This window comes from Zonotrichia leucophrys, chromosome Z, assembly GCF_028769735.1.
Source record: "Zonotrichia leucophrys gambelii isolate GWCS_2022_RI chromosome Z, RI_Zleu_2.0, whole genome shotgun sequence".
In the NCBI taxonomy this organism is placed as follows: Eukaryota; Metazoa; Chordata; class Aves; order Passeriformes; family Passerellidae; genus Zonotrichia; species Zonotrichia leucophrys.
The window spans coordinates 32,351,520-32,371,445 of record NC_088200.1 but is presented as its reverse complement, the minus strand read 5'-3'; the positions used below and the strand labels follow the sequence as shown (position 1 = coordinate 32,371,445).

Here is a 19,926-nt window from a genome sequence, read left to right as displayed (position 1 = left end):
GGACCTAGTATGTAAATTAAAATGCTGATTTTGCAAGGCAAGTTGTCATTTTGGTTAAACTAACATGCAACTTGCCGCATGTGTTAGCGTGCTGTCTACTGCTGTAAGCTTGTAGTTTGATTTTGCTCTGAAAAATGTAGACCTTACAGTGTACATAGATATTTGATTTCTTAGATTGGTAATTTATGACACATGAAATATTTTTTTTTACATTAAAAAAATGGTATCTTTTTCACATGAAATATCTGTGAAAATAATGTGCTACCAGTGGAAGCTGGCTATAAAGAATTTGAAAAGCTGGAGCTGCACAAAGTTTTATTAAAAAAAAAAAAAAAAGAGTTGGTGAAACGACATATTTGGTGGGAAGAGGAATTTTTACTTGCTTCCTACCCTGCAAAGTAATTATGGTGCCTTTAACTCACAACATTTTCAACTAAAATGTTCAAACTCCAAGAAGGATTTAGAAAGTATTCTCCCTCAGTATTGTCACTGAATTGCTTGTTTCCACACATTTAGGAGTTTAAAGTGAAGTATTTCAAAGTACTTGGAAAGTAAATAATAGTTCTAAATAATCTCTTAATAATTTGTATATCATTTTGTTGAGGGAGCTTTTAAACTTTGATCCTACATTGCTGTATTCCATTAAACTAAAATGTAGTAATATCATTAACTTTTATCTTTCTTTTACTGACATCATGTTCTGGGGCTTAAAAAGTTTTATTTCCTTTTGAAGTAGTAAAAGATAATCCACTACATTCCTAAGTAAACCAATTTTTATCCCTTGACACCAATTCAGATACTTACCAGGACTTGGTTCATGTCACTATCTGTTAGGAGAACTTCCGTTCACCCTTGAGCACCAATATTCCTTAAGTGGCCATAGAGCTTGGGAATTACAGCATGTCTCTAATTAGGATTAGTAGCAATACAAAAGGCTTCAGGTAAGATGCTAGATTGCTTAGAATTATAGAAAGGCTTCAAAATGAACAAAGACTGCCATTTTAGCAGTCTTTAGCTGAGGAAGACGAAACACTGCCAAAATTTCCAGAATAACAAAAGGTACAGGGATGCATATCATTGTACATTTTAATACACTGCAGTCTCAAAGGGCTTTGAAGACAACATGTTCAAGTCTATCACAGAATGTGATACTTCTCACTGAAGTTAGGGAACTCACTGTGACATGACTGATGTCAAGAGTTTGGTAATATTAAGATGTTTATGCATTTGTCTCAGTAATATTCCATTGCAATACATGTGGTTAAAACACAGAGATATGAGCTGTCATGTCACTTGGCATATGAAATTCCTTGCAATGATATATGGGTAGGTAATGAATTAGACAAGGTCACTGCTTTATCTGCCCATCTGATTCTCTGTGTGTACCAAAAAACAGGACTTCTAAAGAAATCTTGTATGAAATTTTCTTTCCCCCTTTCTTATAGCATCACTGTACATTCAGTCTTCAATTCATACTTTTTTTGGCATTAATGTCTTTCTTTTTCACTCATGCTGAAAAAAATTAATTGGTTAATTGTAACTACTGATCAGTTTTGCAGACAGTATTTTCGATAGTTACTACACACCAGGAGCTGTTTTTCCAAAGTTCTAGCAGTTGCAAAATCTAGCGTATCTGTGGGGATGGAATCAGAGAGTGAGTCTATTGCTTTGAGACTTCTCATGAAGACATGCCAATGCTGAATGTTAAGGACAAGAGCTCTGATTAGTGAGCGCAAGGTCCATGAGAAATGTGCAGAAAACTTTAAGGAATTAACTTGGAAAAACACTGTGCTGCGGACTACGATTCCATTCTTCTTAAAAATGTTGCTTGCTCTCACAAACTTGCAAAGTTTGTGTGTGTAGGAATCTCAATTTCAGATGCTTTAGAATATATATGCCTAAGAATAGTTCATGACCTGAAATCTTCAAACACATTGAAGTTACCTTTCTTGGTGCTATTTAAAGAATTTAGTCATGCATATTTTTTTAATCTCTCTTTGTAAATATTCCTGTTGAAATGGAAATATTGTAACAAATTTTTGTAGTACTCTGACAACAAAATTAGAAAAAAATACATAGTCTGGCAATGCAACTAGAAACAAGACAACATTTAATTTAAATAAAAAACTTTATTAACAATGTAAAACGTTTAGTATCTTACAGTCTGAGATAATTTTGGCATGCCTTATAAGATCAATACTTGATATGCAGACATCATGCTTTGAATTCTACTGGCAACAAAATGAGTTGGCATTGTGTTTTACATTGTTTATTTTAATAGGCCTTCTTTTAATAAATTATTTATTTTTTTCAAAAGCTTGTAGATATACCATTGCCTGAAAAGGAAATTTGTTGCTTCTAAGCATTGTACAGTTTATAGATATTGATTTTTCTGTATTTACAAGTCCTATCTATTTTCATATATGATTTTTTTATCATAAATTAAGATATTTTTCTATAAAGCTTTGAATTTGAGATACAGTGGAAGACTAAATATGAATGAGAGCACAAAAAAAGCAACTGGAGATTTTGTACAAATTCTGTTACAGTATTGTTTGAATGTCTTAGAACTTTAATAGTTTTGCTCTTAAATAGTTTCCTATGCTTAAAGACTGTGAGAGAATAATCAAATGTTCTTCTGCTATGCTTGAAGACTGTTAGCGTATGATTTTAATATGATACTAGTAAGAGTACTGTACTACACACAAACTTTTAGCTGCAGCTCAAACAATTAAAAAAACCCTCTAAAATTATATGTGAATCATAATTCATGTGTCTTCTTTGAGTGATTGAAAGTAAGCATGCAAAACATACTTTAAAAATTTTAAATATGCTAGATCTATTCCACAGCCATTTTTTGACCACCATAATTTGAAAGTATTAAAATTCTTACTTGGAAAGGGGGATGGAGCAGAAGACAAAACTGAATAGACTAGTGTAGAAAATATACTTTATACTTTATACTTTCATCTTTTCAGTGGTCAAATAATAGTGGTTTAATCAAAGTCATGATTTCCATGGTGCTTCTGTGCCTAATCTTCTAACTTGAGACAAGACAACACAATCCAAAGAATCTTCGCTTCCGTCTTCTTACCAGTGGATAGGGAGTCAAGTTTAGGAGGCTGCTATCATCTGTAATGAAAAACGCCACATTTTAACACAAGCATGTACACATACGCACAGAAAAAGATTTTATCATTTATGTGTCCTAGCAGCACCTACACGATCACAGAATCATTTATGTGTCTAAGATTGAGTCCAACCCGTAACTGATCAGTACCACATCTCCAGAACACGGCATTAAGTGCCAGGTACTGCCCTTTCCTGAACATCTCACCACCTCCCTGGCATTCATTCCTATGCTTGACAACCCTTTCTGTGGTAGATCCCATAGAGCACAGAGAAAATAATAACCTGAATTTTGCATTTGAGAGTCTTACAATGCTAATTAACAGGATCTCCATAATAATGATAATGATTACCTGATCCTGGGGGACATCTCCGAGTTTTAAAACCCTAGGCTGCTTCCTATCCTGCTGCACAGGGGCAGTGATTTTCTGGTCATTGTTGAAGGGCAGTGTTGACACCAGGCAACAAAGAAGAACTCTGTATGCCTTTATCTCTCTTCTAAATTCAAGTTTCTCTATGCATTATATGTCCCCAATTTGTCTTTCCCTTCCTTATTTCCAGCACACTCTTCTAGACTAAGCCTGGACCTTTCATCACTCTTCCAGTCTTTGCAATGGTACATCTGTATCACTAGTGATTCCCTTTTACTTTTCAACATAGTTTTCAATCAAGCTCTCCTACCATGAAATCTTACTTGAATAATGAATAGAATCATTCTATATTCATCTCTTAGAATATGAGATTATTATTATTATTATTCATTATGATGAATGCCAGGCTGCTTAGTTACTAGGGATAAGATCTAGGACGCATTCAGTACATTTCATCATACCACTGTGCAAAGACTGCACCACATTTAAGGAACACCCATTATCAAGAAGAAATCAAAAAGAAAAATTATCACCTTAATGCTGTTCTCACAAACAGAGTGTGCCTGTAGATGTGGAGTATTTAACATGCCAACAAAATGAACGCCCGTTGCTAAATACATGCATAGGATGGAGACCCTGCCCACCTGTGCATTTCTGTGAGGTACCTGATAGCTGTCTGTGGGAAAAGCAGCCTGGTGGCAGACTCAGGGCAAGTAGCTTTTCTACAGAAAGTCAATGTCAGCCACAGAAGCTAAAAGCCTTACAGAGGTGAAGCAAATCTCATCACTCAGAAGGATCCAAGGATCCCTGTCATAGTCTGTGCAAACTGCACCTTCATTACTTTTGAGAAAGAAGGACTCCAGACACTGTGAAGTAGTTCTGCTCCTGCCTTTGCATCACCAGGAAAAGTCTATTATTTTATCTACAGATACGGTACCTATAAATTCCAGAATATCTCATATGAAACTCAAGAGGCCAAAGATCCCGTAGATTCTGGCTCCACTGAATCAGCAGGGAAGAGATTTTGCCTAGATTTTTCTTTTTGTACTTTCCATAAAAGGACCCTAGATTTTCTTTTTTTTTTGTATATAAAGGAAGGAAAACCCTTAAATTATCTTAATTTGTAATAAATAAAGAAAATTCAAAACTTACCTTGATTTTTCAATGGTAAAGGCATAGTCTCCCTGAGTTTACTTAAAAGGTTTTTCATTTCTCTCATATCCCTGTGGATACAACAGTTTAAAAAGATACAATGGAACAACAATTGGAGACTTCACAGGGTATGGCTCACAGTTTATATGCAAAAATAATAGAGCAATAAATACAAAAATCTACTGAGCAAGCATTTGGTTTACATACATGTCTCAGAAGACGCATACCAAAAGAAAGAGCAATGAAATTAATAGGGGAGCATTTTTATGGAAGTGTGATACTAACTTCCTAGCTCAGATTTATGACCTATTCTGGCACTTGAGTATTTAACATTAGAAGCCTCTGGGGGCATAATGTGACCCTTGAGGCAAAATACACAATATGTCTTAAAATTAATATTAGCTATTAGTAATATCATCTTCATACCCCTTTTCAGCATTTTGTAGCTTGTGCCATTAATGTGTTTCACTGTTCAGAAGAAAATTACAACATATGCAACTAATCCTTGATACTTAACACTGCACATTAAATGAAAATTTTAGGAACAGGGCTATCATTCTCACCTGCCTTGGGAGGACTCTGGCATTAGATTTTCTGGAAGGCAGATGATGGAAAATATGATAACAACACAACATCTCCAAAATCAAATCACATTTTGATACATTTTGAAAGAGGCCAGAAATTTCCAAAGAGTTCCCATTTAGCACATAGATGGCAGAACTACAGGCTGGTAAAGTCTTAATGCTTCCAGGATTTAAATCCAATATGATCTTGCTTCATTCTTCTACACATAAAATGGTTCTCAGAAATGCAGCAGAATGATTAGTAAAAAATTGCACTGTTTATTCTCCACACTATGGCCCAGTAGAACAGAACTTGGCTTTATGCAAATGAGCATGTTAACAATTCAAATCTCAGCTGCAACTTAGTATACAAAGCCTCAAAATAGAACACAAAGAAATGATGGCCATCAGGATTATTTTCTAGTAAAGGGTCTCATTTTTGTCTTTCAACTGCATAGTTAAAAGAGTAAGATAATACCGCTACAACATTCCCATTCCCCTCCTAAAACTTCCAAATTTAAAACTATGGGTGGAACTAACTGGAATTAATTAGATTATGTGGTTTTAATTTTGAAATGCATAACTGGAGTCTGGCATATTTCAGGAGTATTTCACAAAACCAAAAATTCTGTTAAATGTACCAGAGAAGTTAACAGGTTATTTAATTTACTTATAATTTTCATAGTAACAATTTGACTGGCTGTCAAATTAAAAAAAAATAGATAAATAAATCCTGGAAAGAAATTTGTTTGTTTAGGAATGAAGTACTACACATACCCTTCAGTGTTTTCAATATCTGTAGAAACCTGCCATAGATGCTGTTGAATATCTGTTGGTGATAATGACGTGTCTTCTAAAATAGGTACTTCAGAACTCTCCTCCACTTTAGCATCTAAGATCTTGGGTGGGCCACAAGGTTCTTTTCCTTTAAAATATTTAAACAAAACATGTATGCCTATTATTTATTGATTAATGCAGATACTCAAATTATCTAATTGATGCTTTGAACTTGACTTTGCACAATACAAATGGAGAAAAACACTGCTTAGATGCAAACTCTGAGTAAGAACTGTTCAGAAGCAGAGCAGACCACGCCAAGGCAGAAATCAGTGCTGCCATATGTTACTCTTACCAATTTTAAAGGGCTCAATTAAATTCCAGTGGCTCTCATGGAACACAAAATAACAACCAGAAGACAAAACAGAAAAAAATAAGTGAGGAAACTACAACACACACTCTGGAAACAACTTCAAAAGTCTGACACTAAAGAACACTGCAATCCCTGTCTCCAAGTACTACAGCAATACTGAGGGAAGACCAAAGACAAAAATGTGAAATTCTGTATTTTATGATTTAACAGCAATATAAAGCTGCCACCACCCACAGCCCAAATGCATTCCATTCTGAACTTCTGTGTTGACACCTACCTAATTCATGCTCCCTGTATGAAAATTAAATATAGTGTTGAAATTGAAGGGAGGTGCTTCATGACAGTTCTTCAAGGCTATTGTGAGGAAGAGAACGGGATAAAGGACTGGATCATGATAATGGAGCATTCAAGAAAGTTAACCATTACAAGATTATTTTGGTAAAACTGCAAATCTCCTTTGGACTACCTGACAGCATTTCTTATCTGTAGTGGCAAGAACAATTCTGGCACCAAATACAGAAGAAAATTCACATTGGAGTGCATCCCAGACACTGTCAACATTTAAACCAGTAGTACAAAAAGTTGCATAGGAAATGTTTTTTCATTTCACAATTGTTGCAATTGGAAAAGTTTTGACATCAGTACAAATGTGAGTAGTTTCTGTAAGGCTTGACAAAGTATATGAAGAACAGCTAATAGAGCCATGGTCATTCAGGCCATTTTTCTGGGACGCTAGAGGCCAAAACTGCAGACAATGGTATACTGTTCTTCCACATCACAAATGTATATCCCCGCTATCAGGGAGATAAACTTGTTCTTTAAAATATAGAACTTCCTGAATCATAAGACAACATTTTTTGGATAAGTTATCTAAATAGTTACATTCTGGTAAATTATTTCCTTGAAAAAAAGAAAGAAAAAAAGTTATTCTTAGCTATGTGTCTCAAACTAGATGCTGCTTATGTTACAGAGGATACTTGTTTATGTTTTAATGCTCTTCAAATCCAATAGGAAGCCCACAGTTACCTAAATGAATCCTAAAGAGTGCATGACATGACCATAACAAATTTAGCCTCCATGAAAGAATCTCCTGTGTCCCTTCTTTGCTGCTTACTAACTTATACTTTGTCAAATCCTTCTGTAATCCACTTTAGCCATTGAAATGATAGATTACCCCAACAAAAGGAAAAATAAAATGTGATGTTTTCTGATGAAGTTGTTTATGTGAGGTCATCAAAAACCCCACACATCCAGGAGAAAGTTCCAGAGAAGCATGACCATATTCTCCTTTTCCAAAAGCAGTGGAAATGAAGAAGTGAAGGCATTATAAGGGAGAGGAGACAAAGAGACCAAAACCTTTCTGTTGGTTACAAACTGTAATGGTGAAAGATTACTCAATTGCTTGTGGAATAGCACACTAAGCCAACTTCACAGATTACATATTTTATATTCTGTATCACCCTGTAGGTTTAACTTTCAAATTTTTCTTGTCCTTAACTGCAGCTTATGCTGTTATTTTAAGGTGATTCATATGGTACAGTTTTCATTGTTCAGTCATATAAGCTTCATTATTTTTCCCATCACAAGAAGTCCATAACACAACATAATGTTACCAATATCTCACATATTACTTTTTCACTATAAAGGTTTCAGGTAAACCATCTTATGTGCCACTGATATCACAAGGCATTACTCATGAAACAGGGTATTAGTGGATTGTTTCATTATCTTTAAGTGTCATGGTGGAACCCTGACCTGACCCTTGGTGACATGCTGAAGAGATGCATTCTTCAGGGATGTGAAAGGTGTTTCAATGGAAACAGTAACAGCACTAGATGAAATAATAGTAAAGGTTCTTTTTCTCAGCTTGAGAACAGAAGCAGAGACTGTAATGTTCTTTTCATCAGCATAAAGACAAGCTCTTGCAGATTTGGCAGAAGGAACTACAGAGATCTCTTTTCACAGATCTCTTTTCCTAGAAAAAGATTACCAGTAATTCTGTTGTATTGTGAGCAATTCATGAAGCCTTTCTTGAATTTCAGATCATTTGCTCAGTCTCTTCAAAGCAGTTAAAGAGTCAGCTAATCATAAAGGCTTTGCTTGAATAATGTATGACTCAGGCTTAACATTTCTACCCTGGTCACAGCCTATAGGGAAACAAAAGCTTCTAAATCTTTTCATCCTTACAGTCACTGGGAAGGATATCTTCTGTCATAGATTCTTCAAAAAATTGATATGAACCCTTAATTTTACTTTCAATGTAGTCAATGGAAAGATTTTTAATCATTTTAGTTGCAATGATATATTCTTTCCTTTCTCATCAGTAATTCAGTTTGTTGTTTTTTTTTTTTACTGTAAGAAGGAGAAAATGCTTTTGATATGAAATTAAATCAATTTAGTTAAATAATGCTGAGGATCAAACATGAGTATGGATAAATAAGAGGGCAGAAAATTGTCAGTTCAGTAACATCATCATTTATGTGTCTCACCTGTTGTGCCCCTTATTGCTTCTGTGGTGATCTCTGTGTTAGCTGTCTTCATGTAACCCTAGACACCTACTCTTAGTCATCACCTAATTCGCACAGAACTGTGATGAATGAAAAAAAAGAAAAGACAAAAAAAACCCCATCCCTCAGCATTTCACTGCAGAGGAACTTGAGATCTTTGGGTGGCATACCAGACTAACAAAGCTGAGAGAATCCCTCTTTCAAAAAGACAGTAGTGTTTACATCAGGTTTCTAACCTGGCAATTAAGGATAAATGCACAAGCTATATATCGCAGCTAAACTGCATGAGCAGGAAAATCTACAAAGGGGAATAGGAAAGAATTGTGCAGTAAGTAAAAAAGGTATTTGACAAATATGGCTAACAGCCTGAGGAATTTAATTCTCCATTTACACTTAAGACCTGCAGATCTTGGAGACCGTCTCACTGGAAACACTATTATTAAAGAAAATGCAATAGGAACAACGATTTTATGATGAAAGTTGTGTTACCCTCCTTCCATGGCTGTTCTTGTCCCATTCCTTCACTTCTTCATAGGGTGCACGTAAGAATGGGTGTCTCTTGATTTTGCTTCTCCCTACCTGTGTGCTCTTCTACACTCCTGCATCTTATCCCTCCTTGCATAAGTGATATGTGTAAGTAATAGTACATATCTACCAGTCTTTAAATAGAAGAATACTATGATTGTAGCACAACCATTAAAAAATCCTTCCTTTACCCTTCAAAACTCTAAAAAGCATGTCATTTAAACAATGCCAAAAAGTAAAAAAAATCTCTCCACTGAACCAAGGGTTCATTTTTGTAGTTCATAAAATAAACTATCACTTTTAGGTACTATTTTAAGAAAATTCATATTTTTATCACAAAACACTGGAAATACAATAATTAACTCCATGAATTTCTTACATGAAACACAAGTAGTATGCATGCTTGATTTTCCTGTAAGACTCAATTCTTGCCTTTTTTGCATGACTATACAGGTACCTGTACTTGGTTAGTGCTGGCATCATTCTGCCCTTACCTGTTGTTTATACATGTCAGGTGGGACTCACATATCTCAATAACTGTTATTTTTCCTTCATGATGTGCAATAAATAAAATATATGACACTAAACAATTAGGATAAAAGAAAGATGTAGGCCCAAGTAAGTACTTACATGTGTATTAGTTAGCCAGAACTCCTGGCATTATGGAAAGCAGGAGTAACAGATTAAATGATCAGGTAGCCAGACTAAGTAACTACAAAACATTTGAATTAAAGATACTTAGGCATGATTCCTTGCGCTCTTTGCAAACTTTCTGAATACTGAACTGTTGAATCATTATATATTCTCAGCACTGGGCTTTTGTAGTGTAGGTATCTTACAAAAAATTATTGAAGAGCACTTACCTCAGTTTACTTACTGTATAACACAGCTGCAAATTTTTATGGCTTTTGGCTCCACTGTGGCCAATACAGTGAAACATTACATTACAACTCAAAGAAATAACAGACTATCTGACTTTTCTAGCAGCAGTTCTATAACAGCAGTAATTTATTCTAATACACAGTAACCATGCAAGAAATTTCTGTACAGGAAGATTTATATATATATATACAGCAAATAAAGGAATATTTGTTCAGCTGAAAAGAAAGACAAGGAGATATGAGAAGATATGTGCTGTGAAAGGCAGTCAAGACCCTGAGCTCAGACCTTCAAATTTTTATGTGGTGTTTCTTTAAGAGAATATCTTTCCTAGTAAGACATCTCTTTTTTTTTTTTTCTGCTGGCTGAGTTTCTCTTAGGAAAAGAACGTCAGCATCAGCAAACTGCCTTAGTTTTATCAGTTCTGTAGCTTATTTGATAAATTCTGATCAAGCTACCAATACCTACATTATTATTTACAAGCCACAGGTTGCTGAGAACAGTCTGCATGTCATTCTACTTGAATCTCTGCTGTGTCCTGACTAAGAACATGAATTGGTCAAATCTCATGGGAGGTTTAAAAACCTAAGATACAAATTGTCTGGCAAGGAAGAGGGCTAGAGAAGGGAAATGCTACATTCACATGGAAAATATTACCCACAGAAATTAGCTTCAAGACAGAACAGGAACACCAGACATGCACACCTTTTAAGCAAAAGTTAACGGCACAAGAAACTTTTTTTTAATATGGTCACTCAGATGAAAAACTGTGAAAAACTAAAGAAGTGGAAACACAAAAAACACAGCAGCATCACAATATCTTGCATAATGGTGAGGTTATTGTCTCTTTCCTTCCCAGACATAAATTTATGCACTTTGCCTACACTTCATTCTTTGTAAGTAAAGAAATCAACGAAAAGTATGGGTTCAGAATGCTCCTTTGAAAATGGTATGTTCTGTCAGAACACAGAATAAATAAGTTGCAAAGTCATGTAGTGGAACATCCCACTGAAAGCAGGGCCAGCTTGCATCAGACTGCTCAGGACTATTTGAGCCATCAGTATCTCCAGGAATGGATATTTCACAGCCCCTCTCGGTGCCAGTCTAGTGTGCAGCTACCTTCATGGTGAAAAAACAATTAACACAGGACTCGAATTTCCATCATTGCATGATGCCCTTGCAATACTTCTAGGTGTTGCCAATACTAAATATTTAACACAAAACAGCTATTGTCTATTGGGTATTCAAATTATTTGAATCCCTGTCATCATAAAGTTTTTGCCTACTATGTATTTTTTTCAAAGATGTCACAGAAGCTTGAAGCCAAGTTACTGTGTTTATCTCTAAAACACTCTATCTGGCAAGGACAAAAATCACTAATCAGTAGGGCCAGAATAACTAACACGATGATCTCTGTGGTGAGTTGAAAAACAGATGTCTATCAAAGTTAACCTACTGCAAGGTAGGAACTAAGGTGTAGCTCTTCTAATCCAACTTTAGACATTGAATAGTTTGATGTTTAGCTTAAGCTATTAATATAAATTCCATCCAGAAGCAAAAGGGAGAGACAAGACATTTCAAAGTTACTCAGGTCACTTTAAGCTATTTACTTTCAGCAGTTCAGCAGAGGGTTTGACAACTGTTGCCAATGCTAGGAAATGTGGTACAATCTGTCTTAAAAACAATTACTCGTTTCAACAGCTACTATTATCTTGTTCTACAATGGCTCTGCTAATTCTCTCTCTTCCTGTTTTATAGACTTATTTTTGACTTGAAAAAATAATTGAGAACCACAGTTAAGCATTTACAAATCTCCCATTCTTTCTTTCATAATAAAAATATCCCTGGCTTTAGCAGTATTCTACAGGTAGATATGAAAAGTACGCTACAGGATCTTTTAGCATGACAGGAAATGCAGCAGGTTCTTTGCAAGATCTTTATTACAGATCACTACAGAACTTTTCCTTGCTTTACTATGTTTTTTTATTGATGAGATACTATCTGGGGAAAGAGTAGTTACAATCAGCACAGATACAGCCCTAATCAACCTGTGTCATCACTGAGCAATGAGGTTACTAAGTAAACTATACAGTAATTTATCAGCATTTCTACATCTTCCTTTCAGTAGGCACCTAATCAAGAATGAAATGTATACTTGAGAGATGCATTTTCACCGAAGTGAGGACATCTCCTTTCAGTTCCAAGTCTATTATTTGTTTTTATAAAGGTGGGCATCTTCTGAACCACATTTATCTACCTTTTGCTATGGTACTGTTTTAGGAATGATACTCCCCAATTTAGTGCTATCACTGACATTCTCCTAAGCCACAGGCTACTCTCTCTCTCCCCCTCCTCTTTCTGTTGGGGCAGGCTGGAGTTGAGAATTGGAGGCACGAAAGGTGAAGATCACAGGTTAAGATACGAACAATTTACTGGAACCAGTAAGAGATAGCCAGCAGTAAGAGGTAAGCAGCAGTGAGATAAGAAAACTAATAGTAACAGCAACATTATTAATAACATATCTTGCCTGACAAATATGTCTAATAACATTACTAAGTTTGCCCACTTGTCTGACTAATGACAGCTAAAACTTAAGGAACTACTTTTTTTAAAAAAGAATCAGACTTTTAAATGGTGAGAACATTAGTGGTACATACCTGGTAAGACACACTTCTGTAAGAATGATGATGAACCTATAGATAGGTTCCTACAGATACTTATATAACCTACCTATAGATATTTATAGAACCTACCCATAGATATATATATATATATATATAATTCTCTTTACAGTTTGGTGCTTGTTGTGATTTAACCTTGGACATCAATGAAGCCCCACACTTGCTCACCCTTGTGGGATGAAGGAGACTACGGAATGGGTGAAAGTGAGCAAACTCCTGAGCTGAGGAACAGACAATTTTAATAAGTAAAGCAAAAGCCATGCAAGGAATTTATTCACCTCTCCCAATGGGCAGACAGGTGTTCAGCCATCCCCAGGAAAATAAGGCTACCTTATGATGACTTGGGAAGACAAATGCCATCACTGATATACTCACTTTGCTTCATCTTCCCCTTCTTTATATGCTAGGCATGATGCCATATGGTCTGGGATATCCCTTGGGTCAGCTGGAATCAGCTGTCCTGGTTGTCCTCTCACAACTCCTTGGGCCCCCACAGCATCCTTGCTGGTGAGGTGGGGTGAGGAGCAAAAAGGCTCTTGACCTCATGTGGGTTTAACAACAATTATAACTAAATCCCTGTATTATCAATGCTGCTTCCAGTGTAAATCCAAAATATCACTCCATGATGGCTACTATGAAAAAAATTAACTCCACCTCACCCAAAACCAGGACAGTGTTTTATCTTTCATGAATATTCAGGCATGCCTCAAAAGATTGTTCTTTTTCTAAAACAAGCATCTGCATATTTGTGCAATCCAGTACCTTTACGATGAAACTGCAGCGATCCTAGCAGACATATGGACTTTAGCATTTCTGTTGTGTACATTTCTAAACAACACTGCAACTGGATATATAGTCTACAGATTTCAGGATGGATTTCACCATCTTCTGGGCTGCAATGAAAGAGAAAAATGTAGTTAGGAATGAGACTAGAAGAATGTGAGGGTGATAAAATCCGCTTCCTTACTATTGCTAGCAGCCACATCTGCTTCACATCAGAATCTGCTTCACAAACTATTATACTTCTTCTACCTAACAGTATTTACAAACAATTCATTAGAACTATAAAACTCTAGGCTTAGCTTAGCTGAACTTGAGCTGTCTTTGGTAAGACTGTATGTCCTTATTATCTCCTCTGTTTTCAGAAAATGGGTAAATAAGTGACTGAGACATCTTCTCTTTAAATGCTTTGGATAAGTATTTTCTGTGAGATTGAAGCCGTCTTCTGCCATTCTATTTCAGTTACCCTTGGTCTTGACAGAGATGCAGATTACTAGGCCACTGTAACAGTTCCTGTTCAGATTACAAATCCTCTATCAAAAGTGATCAACACTACTTTGAAGACACTCTCAATAGAAACAAGTCAGTTTTAGCCTACTCCATCTATGCATTCTACCTGAACTTGTTTCCCCCCATATTTAAAGTAGTGATGCGATATTGCAGTGTGAGGAGAATGGGATGCACAACACTTTTTTTCAGAAAAGTAGTAACAATATTGAAAACAAAAATTGAAATCCTACACCTCCATTTTAGGAACCAATTCTCATGCTTGGTTGTATAAGTATCACTTTTTTAGGCTGAAATCACAGAAGTGGAAAACAGTACAATTCTTAAACAAGAGAAAAATTAAGCTAAGAAAGAAAAAAAACCACCCCAGAACACACTAAAGACTGAAGAGAAATTATTCTGGAATTGGAGGACACAAAGTGCGATTGGTTCTACCTGCCAATCCATTACAAAGCAGATGTCATCAAAGAGGCAGGAAATTACTGGAGCATAAGTTACAATTGCTGTGGTCTATTACTACAGGAACTACACCAAACATAAGGTAATAAACCTGCCCATCCTAGCAGCTTTATTTCTTTTGGCTAGACTGCAATACTTTTATTTCCCTTAAGCCACATCTACTCTTCTACTACTGAAGTCTTGATTTGTTGAAAAATTATCATGCATGATACTTTCTGTATCTTATCATAAATACCGAATAAAGCTCTGGTACAGAATAAAAAGGGTTCAAGCACAATTTTGCTTCCACAATGTGTGCACCACTTACTGTTTCAGCCCTATTCTCAATGAGCACATAGTTACTTTCTTTAAAGGAAAAAACTTTAGAGTGCAATTTACTTTCCAGATTTAGAATGTACATCCAAAATTTAGGGCTTCAAACTTACTGCTTATTTCATGCAATATCTAAGTCCTGAAGCCCCACCAATAGACACACAGGTCTATTCAGTTTCTATTTAAGTTTCCTAGATGTCTGAACACTTCTCTATGACCAAGGTTTCTTCTGCCCTGAAGCCATTGGCTTGTCTATTCCACCTGAAGGGGATTTGCCCATACATGTTCTTGTGCAAAGTGGGCCTGCAAAAAATTTAAGTCACCAGTGATGGTAATAATTACCTTTTTCTGTTCAATTATGAGAGCTCTTTTGATTGGGAGCTACAGTTCTACTACTCTTTCTCATGCAAGAAAGGCTGAATCCGTCTAGCTCTCCTGAGCACTAGAATTATTTAACTACAAGTCTGTCCCTAAGAGAACTAGACGCTACATTGTGACAAGGTAATTTCCTTGTAGCAGATTTAGATAAAACAAAAATATGGCTGTTCTATTTTTCTCTGCACTATTTCAGATAGTTAGCAGTCCTCAGACCCTCTTGGAAGTCATGGCTACTACAGGAATATTGTTTGCAATGTTTATTTATAATTTACGATGCTCCTTTCTAGCTGCCACTGACAAAAATATTTCAAGGTCTGCACACAGGTGTAAGGAAACAGTGTTTTCCTTATGCAGCTGGTAAATTCCTATAAAGCAAAAATGTGAAAACTCTTAAACATTATTGCTCTTAGTGACAAAATTTTTAATTTTGAAGACTGGGAAGGTAGCAATTATAAAAAGATGCTTGACTCATGAGCCAATTCAGATTTATTAGTGGCTTCATATTTACAAATAACTAGGAAGAGTATTCAAAAGCATAGTAATAGATATTTTAATTGACTTTTTTTGCTGTCATAAATCTAGTGTGGTTTTTATTTGCAAACTCTATGAACAGTATGAGAGTAAGAACTAGAAACATCGATAATATATGTATGTTCCAACCCATTCTTGTTTTCTCAAGGATATAGAACATTTCTAACTGGACTATGGGCCAAATTCTTCTGTCATTTGCAAATCCAGAGTAACAGCAGTGATATACAAGAAAAATATTATACAAAGTTTATACAATGAGAATAATTTCCAGCCCACTATCCTCACTAGTTGTCTCAAACTATTTAATTAGTGTTTAGTTGTAATAATGACCACAATAATTCCATTAGTTTGCAACCAAACAATTTGCTTCTATGTTTGTATATAGACCTCAGTTTCATCTCTGAAAGCCAAATGCTCTGATATGAATGCCAACGAGGATTTATTTTATAATTCCAGAATTCTGTGTACAGGGCTTAACATTTTCTTTTAAAGCATTATCAATTTTTCTACTTCTGTGTGTACAATGCCATGTCATAAGACATGCTGAATAGGGGACTAGTACAGACATAAATTTCAGAATGCTGGTTACAATATGTTTATGATTAACTATTATCAACTATTATTTAATAGTTATATACCAAATCAATATTTATATACAAAGGAAAGTTAATGCAAACTTCTAATATTCTCCCTCAAGTCAGCTGTTCAGTTAGTCCAGCTCATGTTTTTTTGAAGACCACTTAAGTTATTCAAGAGAAACCTCATATAACATGATCTTATACAATGCTATGCTAAACTGTGTTTGTAATGGAACTATAACATAAAATAGCTTATGTGCACGTGGATATATGAGAGCTAGCACAGCAGTGAGCACCTGCCCATGAGACACAGACCAGCAACTCACTGTTGATGGTATAAACGTAGTTACCAAAGTGAAAATTCATAAAACAGTAGCTTAAGTTACACAGTTTATTAGGCTGCTATTGAAAGTATAATTTCTATGTAAAAACAAAACTAAGTCTATAAAATCTGTAATACATTATTACATTCTTATACTTTACCATTGGTGAAATATATGGATTTCTTTTTCATAAAATCCTGCTGTTTAAAAATCATGTAATGTTGTTCAACTGAGTATGTTTATAAAGCACTGACAATAACTGCAATTTCCTTTCTTTTTTATTTTCCCAAACTGAGATTTAAAATAAAACCTACAGAGGGAGCTCTTACACCAATCATATAAGTACCCAGTATCACTAAGAGAGGTAAATGAAGCTATTTTGGTAGTTATTTTAAAATTCAAAGAAGAAAGTACTAAAATGCCCCTCCTCAAATGCAAAGGAAAAGAGTAAAGATTCATTAAAAAAATATTTTCCCTCCAAAATAGTTGACAGATCATTTTACTGTACTGCCAAAATGTTGGTTACAACTGAGAAACACCTTGAGATTTGTCTGAATTCCCACAGGGGCCCAACATTCACAGTTGCACGAAAATTAGTGAAATTTAAGTGAAATAAGGCAAAACACAAGACTACTAAAACTGAAAAATTACTACCGTCTAACTCGAGACTTTTAGTCACACATTTACAACAGAATAGCATTTTACTTTAAGTATCAACAGCACAAAAAATATAGACAGATGTACCATCTCTGGTTAAAAGAGCAGCTAAGATATATGAAGGGTCTGGTAAACCTTTTTGTAAAAGCATTGTTTTGACAAATTCTATGCTTAACTCCAAATAAAAGTATTAATAGTTCCAAAATACTATAAGCCAAAAAAACTATCTAGACATATAATGAAGTCTGTCAGTCTTCAAAGCCAAAGGAAAATAAACATTTGTCCAGTCAGAAGTGAAAATTAAATCGTCATATCCCGTCTAATGCTCTATATATATGCCTCCCTTGAAAAATAATGTAACTTGGCTTGAAAAATTACTGTCCACAAATACTACCCTGTAGATTGTATTTTAAGTTAGTGTCTGAAACACTGTAGTTTAGAAATACAAAGCAGTAAAAGGATGAAAAAGAGGAAAACCAAAACTTACCTCAGACACGTGGTGCTTCTGTTCAGACACAAATTGTGACAAATACTGCAGAGGAGATACCACTTAATCCCTTCATATACCAAGTACCAGAAGCCCCTCTGATTACAGCTCAGGTTCAACAGCCTACTAAACCTGCCCCTGCTTTTCTCTTAAACAGATTGATTATTTCTTTCTCATGTAACCATACACATTTTTAGGTTACAAAAGACTGATGAATTCATTTTGAATATAGGTAGAGAAGTTGTCCAACAATAGTGTTTTCTTCTAAGCAGTTCCTGGGAAAATGTTCTTATTTGTGTTCCTCCCATTTGCTGGGGTTATTTTTAAAAGAAATGTACACAAACTGCTGTCAGTCTCAGTGCCGTGTGTTGGTTTGTTGTTCTCCTATGTACTTGCTGTACTTACGTAATACTGTGATACAACTGCTATTCCCCACCCAGTCCAGCCAGGAAAAAGGCAGGGCTTGTTCTTCCTAGCAGACCCATAAATGACTGCAGTACTGTTCTTATTAAATCAGATTGTTGTTTTGAAGCAGTTACAACAGTGCTTGCAGTAACAGAAGACATGATCAGGTTCAGTTTTGTTAGAAAAGTGTAAATCTCCAGTAACTCTGATAAGGCTGATGGAGTCAATCTGAATATGATACAACCAGCAGAACAAAACCACAGTGCAGTGGCTCACATTTTAGACACTGCTAACTCCCAGGTTGATAACATTTTAGATATTTCCATGTTAGAACAATTTAGATACAACATTAAAAAAAAAAAAAAAGAAAAAGGTTTGAAATTATCAGAATCAGAGATCAGAATTTTCTAGACTTCTTCCCTCAGAAGTCAGTTTCAATGGCTGAACCAGCTCAAGAAAGGGCAATAGGCAAATTACCAGAACACCATCCAAACTACTCCTCTAGAGGACAAACACAATCATAAATCACTTAGTACATGAGTGAAACAGCATGAAACAAGAGATTGCATGTAAACTCCCCTCTAGGCAATATCAGATGTGTTTTATGCAGTTGCAAGGTTCTTGCAACTGCATAAAAGGTAGTGATGGTGGCAACATGGTGCCAATTGTGGAATGAGGTGAGGCTCTTCCCTGTGCTGGACACAGCCAGTTCCTGCAGCTTTGCAAAGGATCCTTGCCAGGACATGGCTGAGCCTCTCTGCGGAGCAAAAAACTTATTTTCAAAAAGGGCAAAAATAGCCACAAAGAGGAGTGAGGGGAAAAAAAGGAGTACGAAACAAGAGGGAATATCAGGGCAAGAGAAAGGAGGAGGGTCTCCATGCCACAGCAGATCTTCTCTGCAGCCCACAGAGCACACCAGAGCAGATGGATGTTCCTGCAGGAACAGCCACCTGTGGAGAACCTATGCTAGAGCAGATTTTTCTGACAGGACTACTGCTTGTGGAGAAGCCCACACTACAGCTGAGGAGACGTGTGAGGAGGAAGGAGAAACAAAGCAGATTGGTTATGGACTGTAACCCCGTATTCCCATCCCACCTACACAGCTCAGGAGGGTGGGGGTGGGTAGAGGAGTCTGGAGTCAAGTTTAGCATGGAAGCCAGGCAGAAGAGGTGCTAGCTTGATGTTTCTTTTCTCATCCCATTACTTAAATTAGTAATTATTTTAATTGGCAATAAATTAGGATAATATTTCCCAAGTCAAGCCTGCTCTACAGACAGTCAACGTGCCTATCTTTATTTTTACCTTATCTTTCTCATTCCTCTTCTTCCTGTCTTCTCCTCATATTCTGCTGAGGAGTGAGTGAGCAAGCAACTGGGTGTGAGTTTGGGTGTTGTCTCAAAAAAAGATAAGCTAAGCTTAAAATCCCCAGCAGGACATTTTAAAGTACTCAGAATTCCAAATGAAATTGCTTGTGTGTCTTCATTTACACTTTTGAGTTCTCATAAAATTAAAAAAAAAAACCCAAAAGGTGTGGCTTTACCACCACACCCTA

At 35.9% G+C, this 19,926-nt stretch overlaps 1 protein-coding gene across 1 annotated transcript in view; it reads right to left on the bottom strand.

Moving 5' to 3' along the window:
- Positions 1-2,110: 2,110 nt before the first annotated feature.
- Positions 2,111-19,926, bottom strand: part of RGS7BP (regulator of G protein signaling 7 binding protein) — a 34,383-nt gene continuing 16,567 nt past the window's right edge. The window contains exons 3-6 of the mRNA XM_064736405.1: positions 13,720-13,850; positions 5,993-6,140; positions 4,653-4,723; positions 2,111-3,132 (exon numbers count right to left, since the gene is read on the bottom strand). Of these exons, the coding sequence (XP_064592475.1) occupies positions 3,041-3,132; positions 4,653-4,723; positions 5,993-6,140; positions 13,720-13,850 (442 nt within the window). The 3' untranslated portion in view covers positions 2,111-3,040. The remainder of the gene's footprint in view (positions 3,133-4,652; positions 4,724-5,992; positions 6,141-13,719; positions 13,851-19,926) is intronic.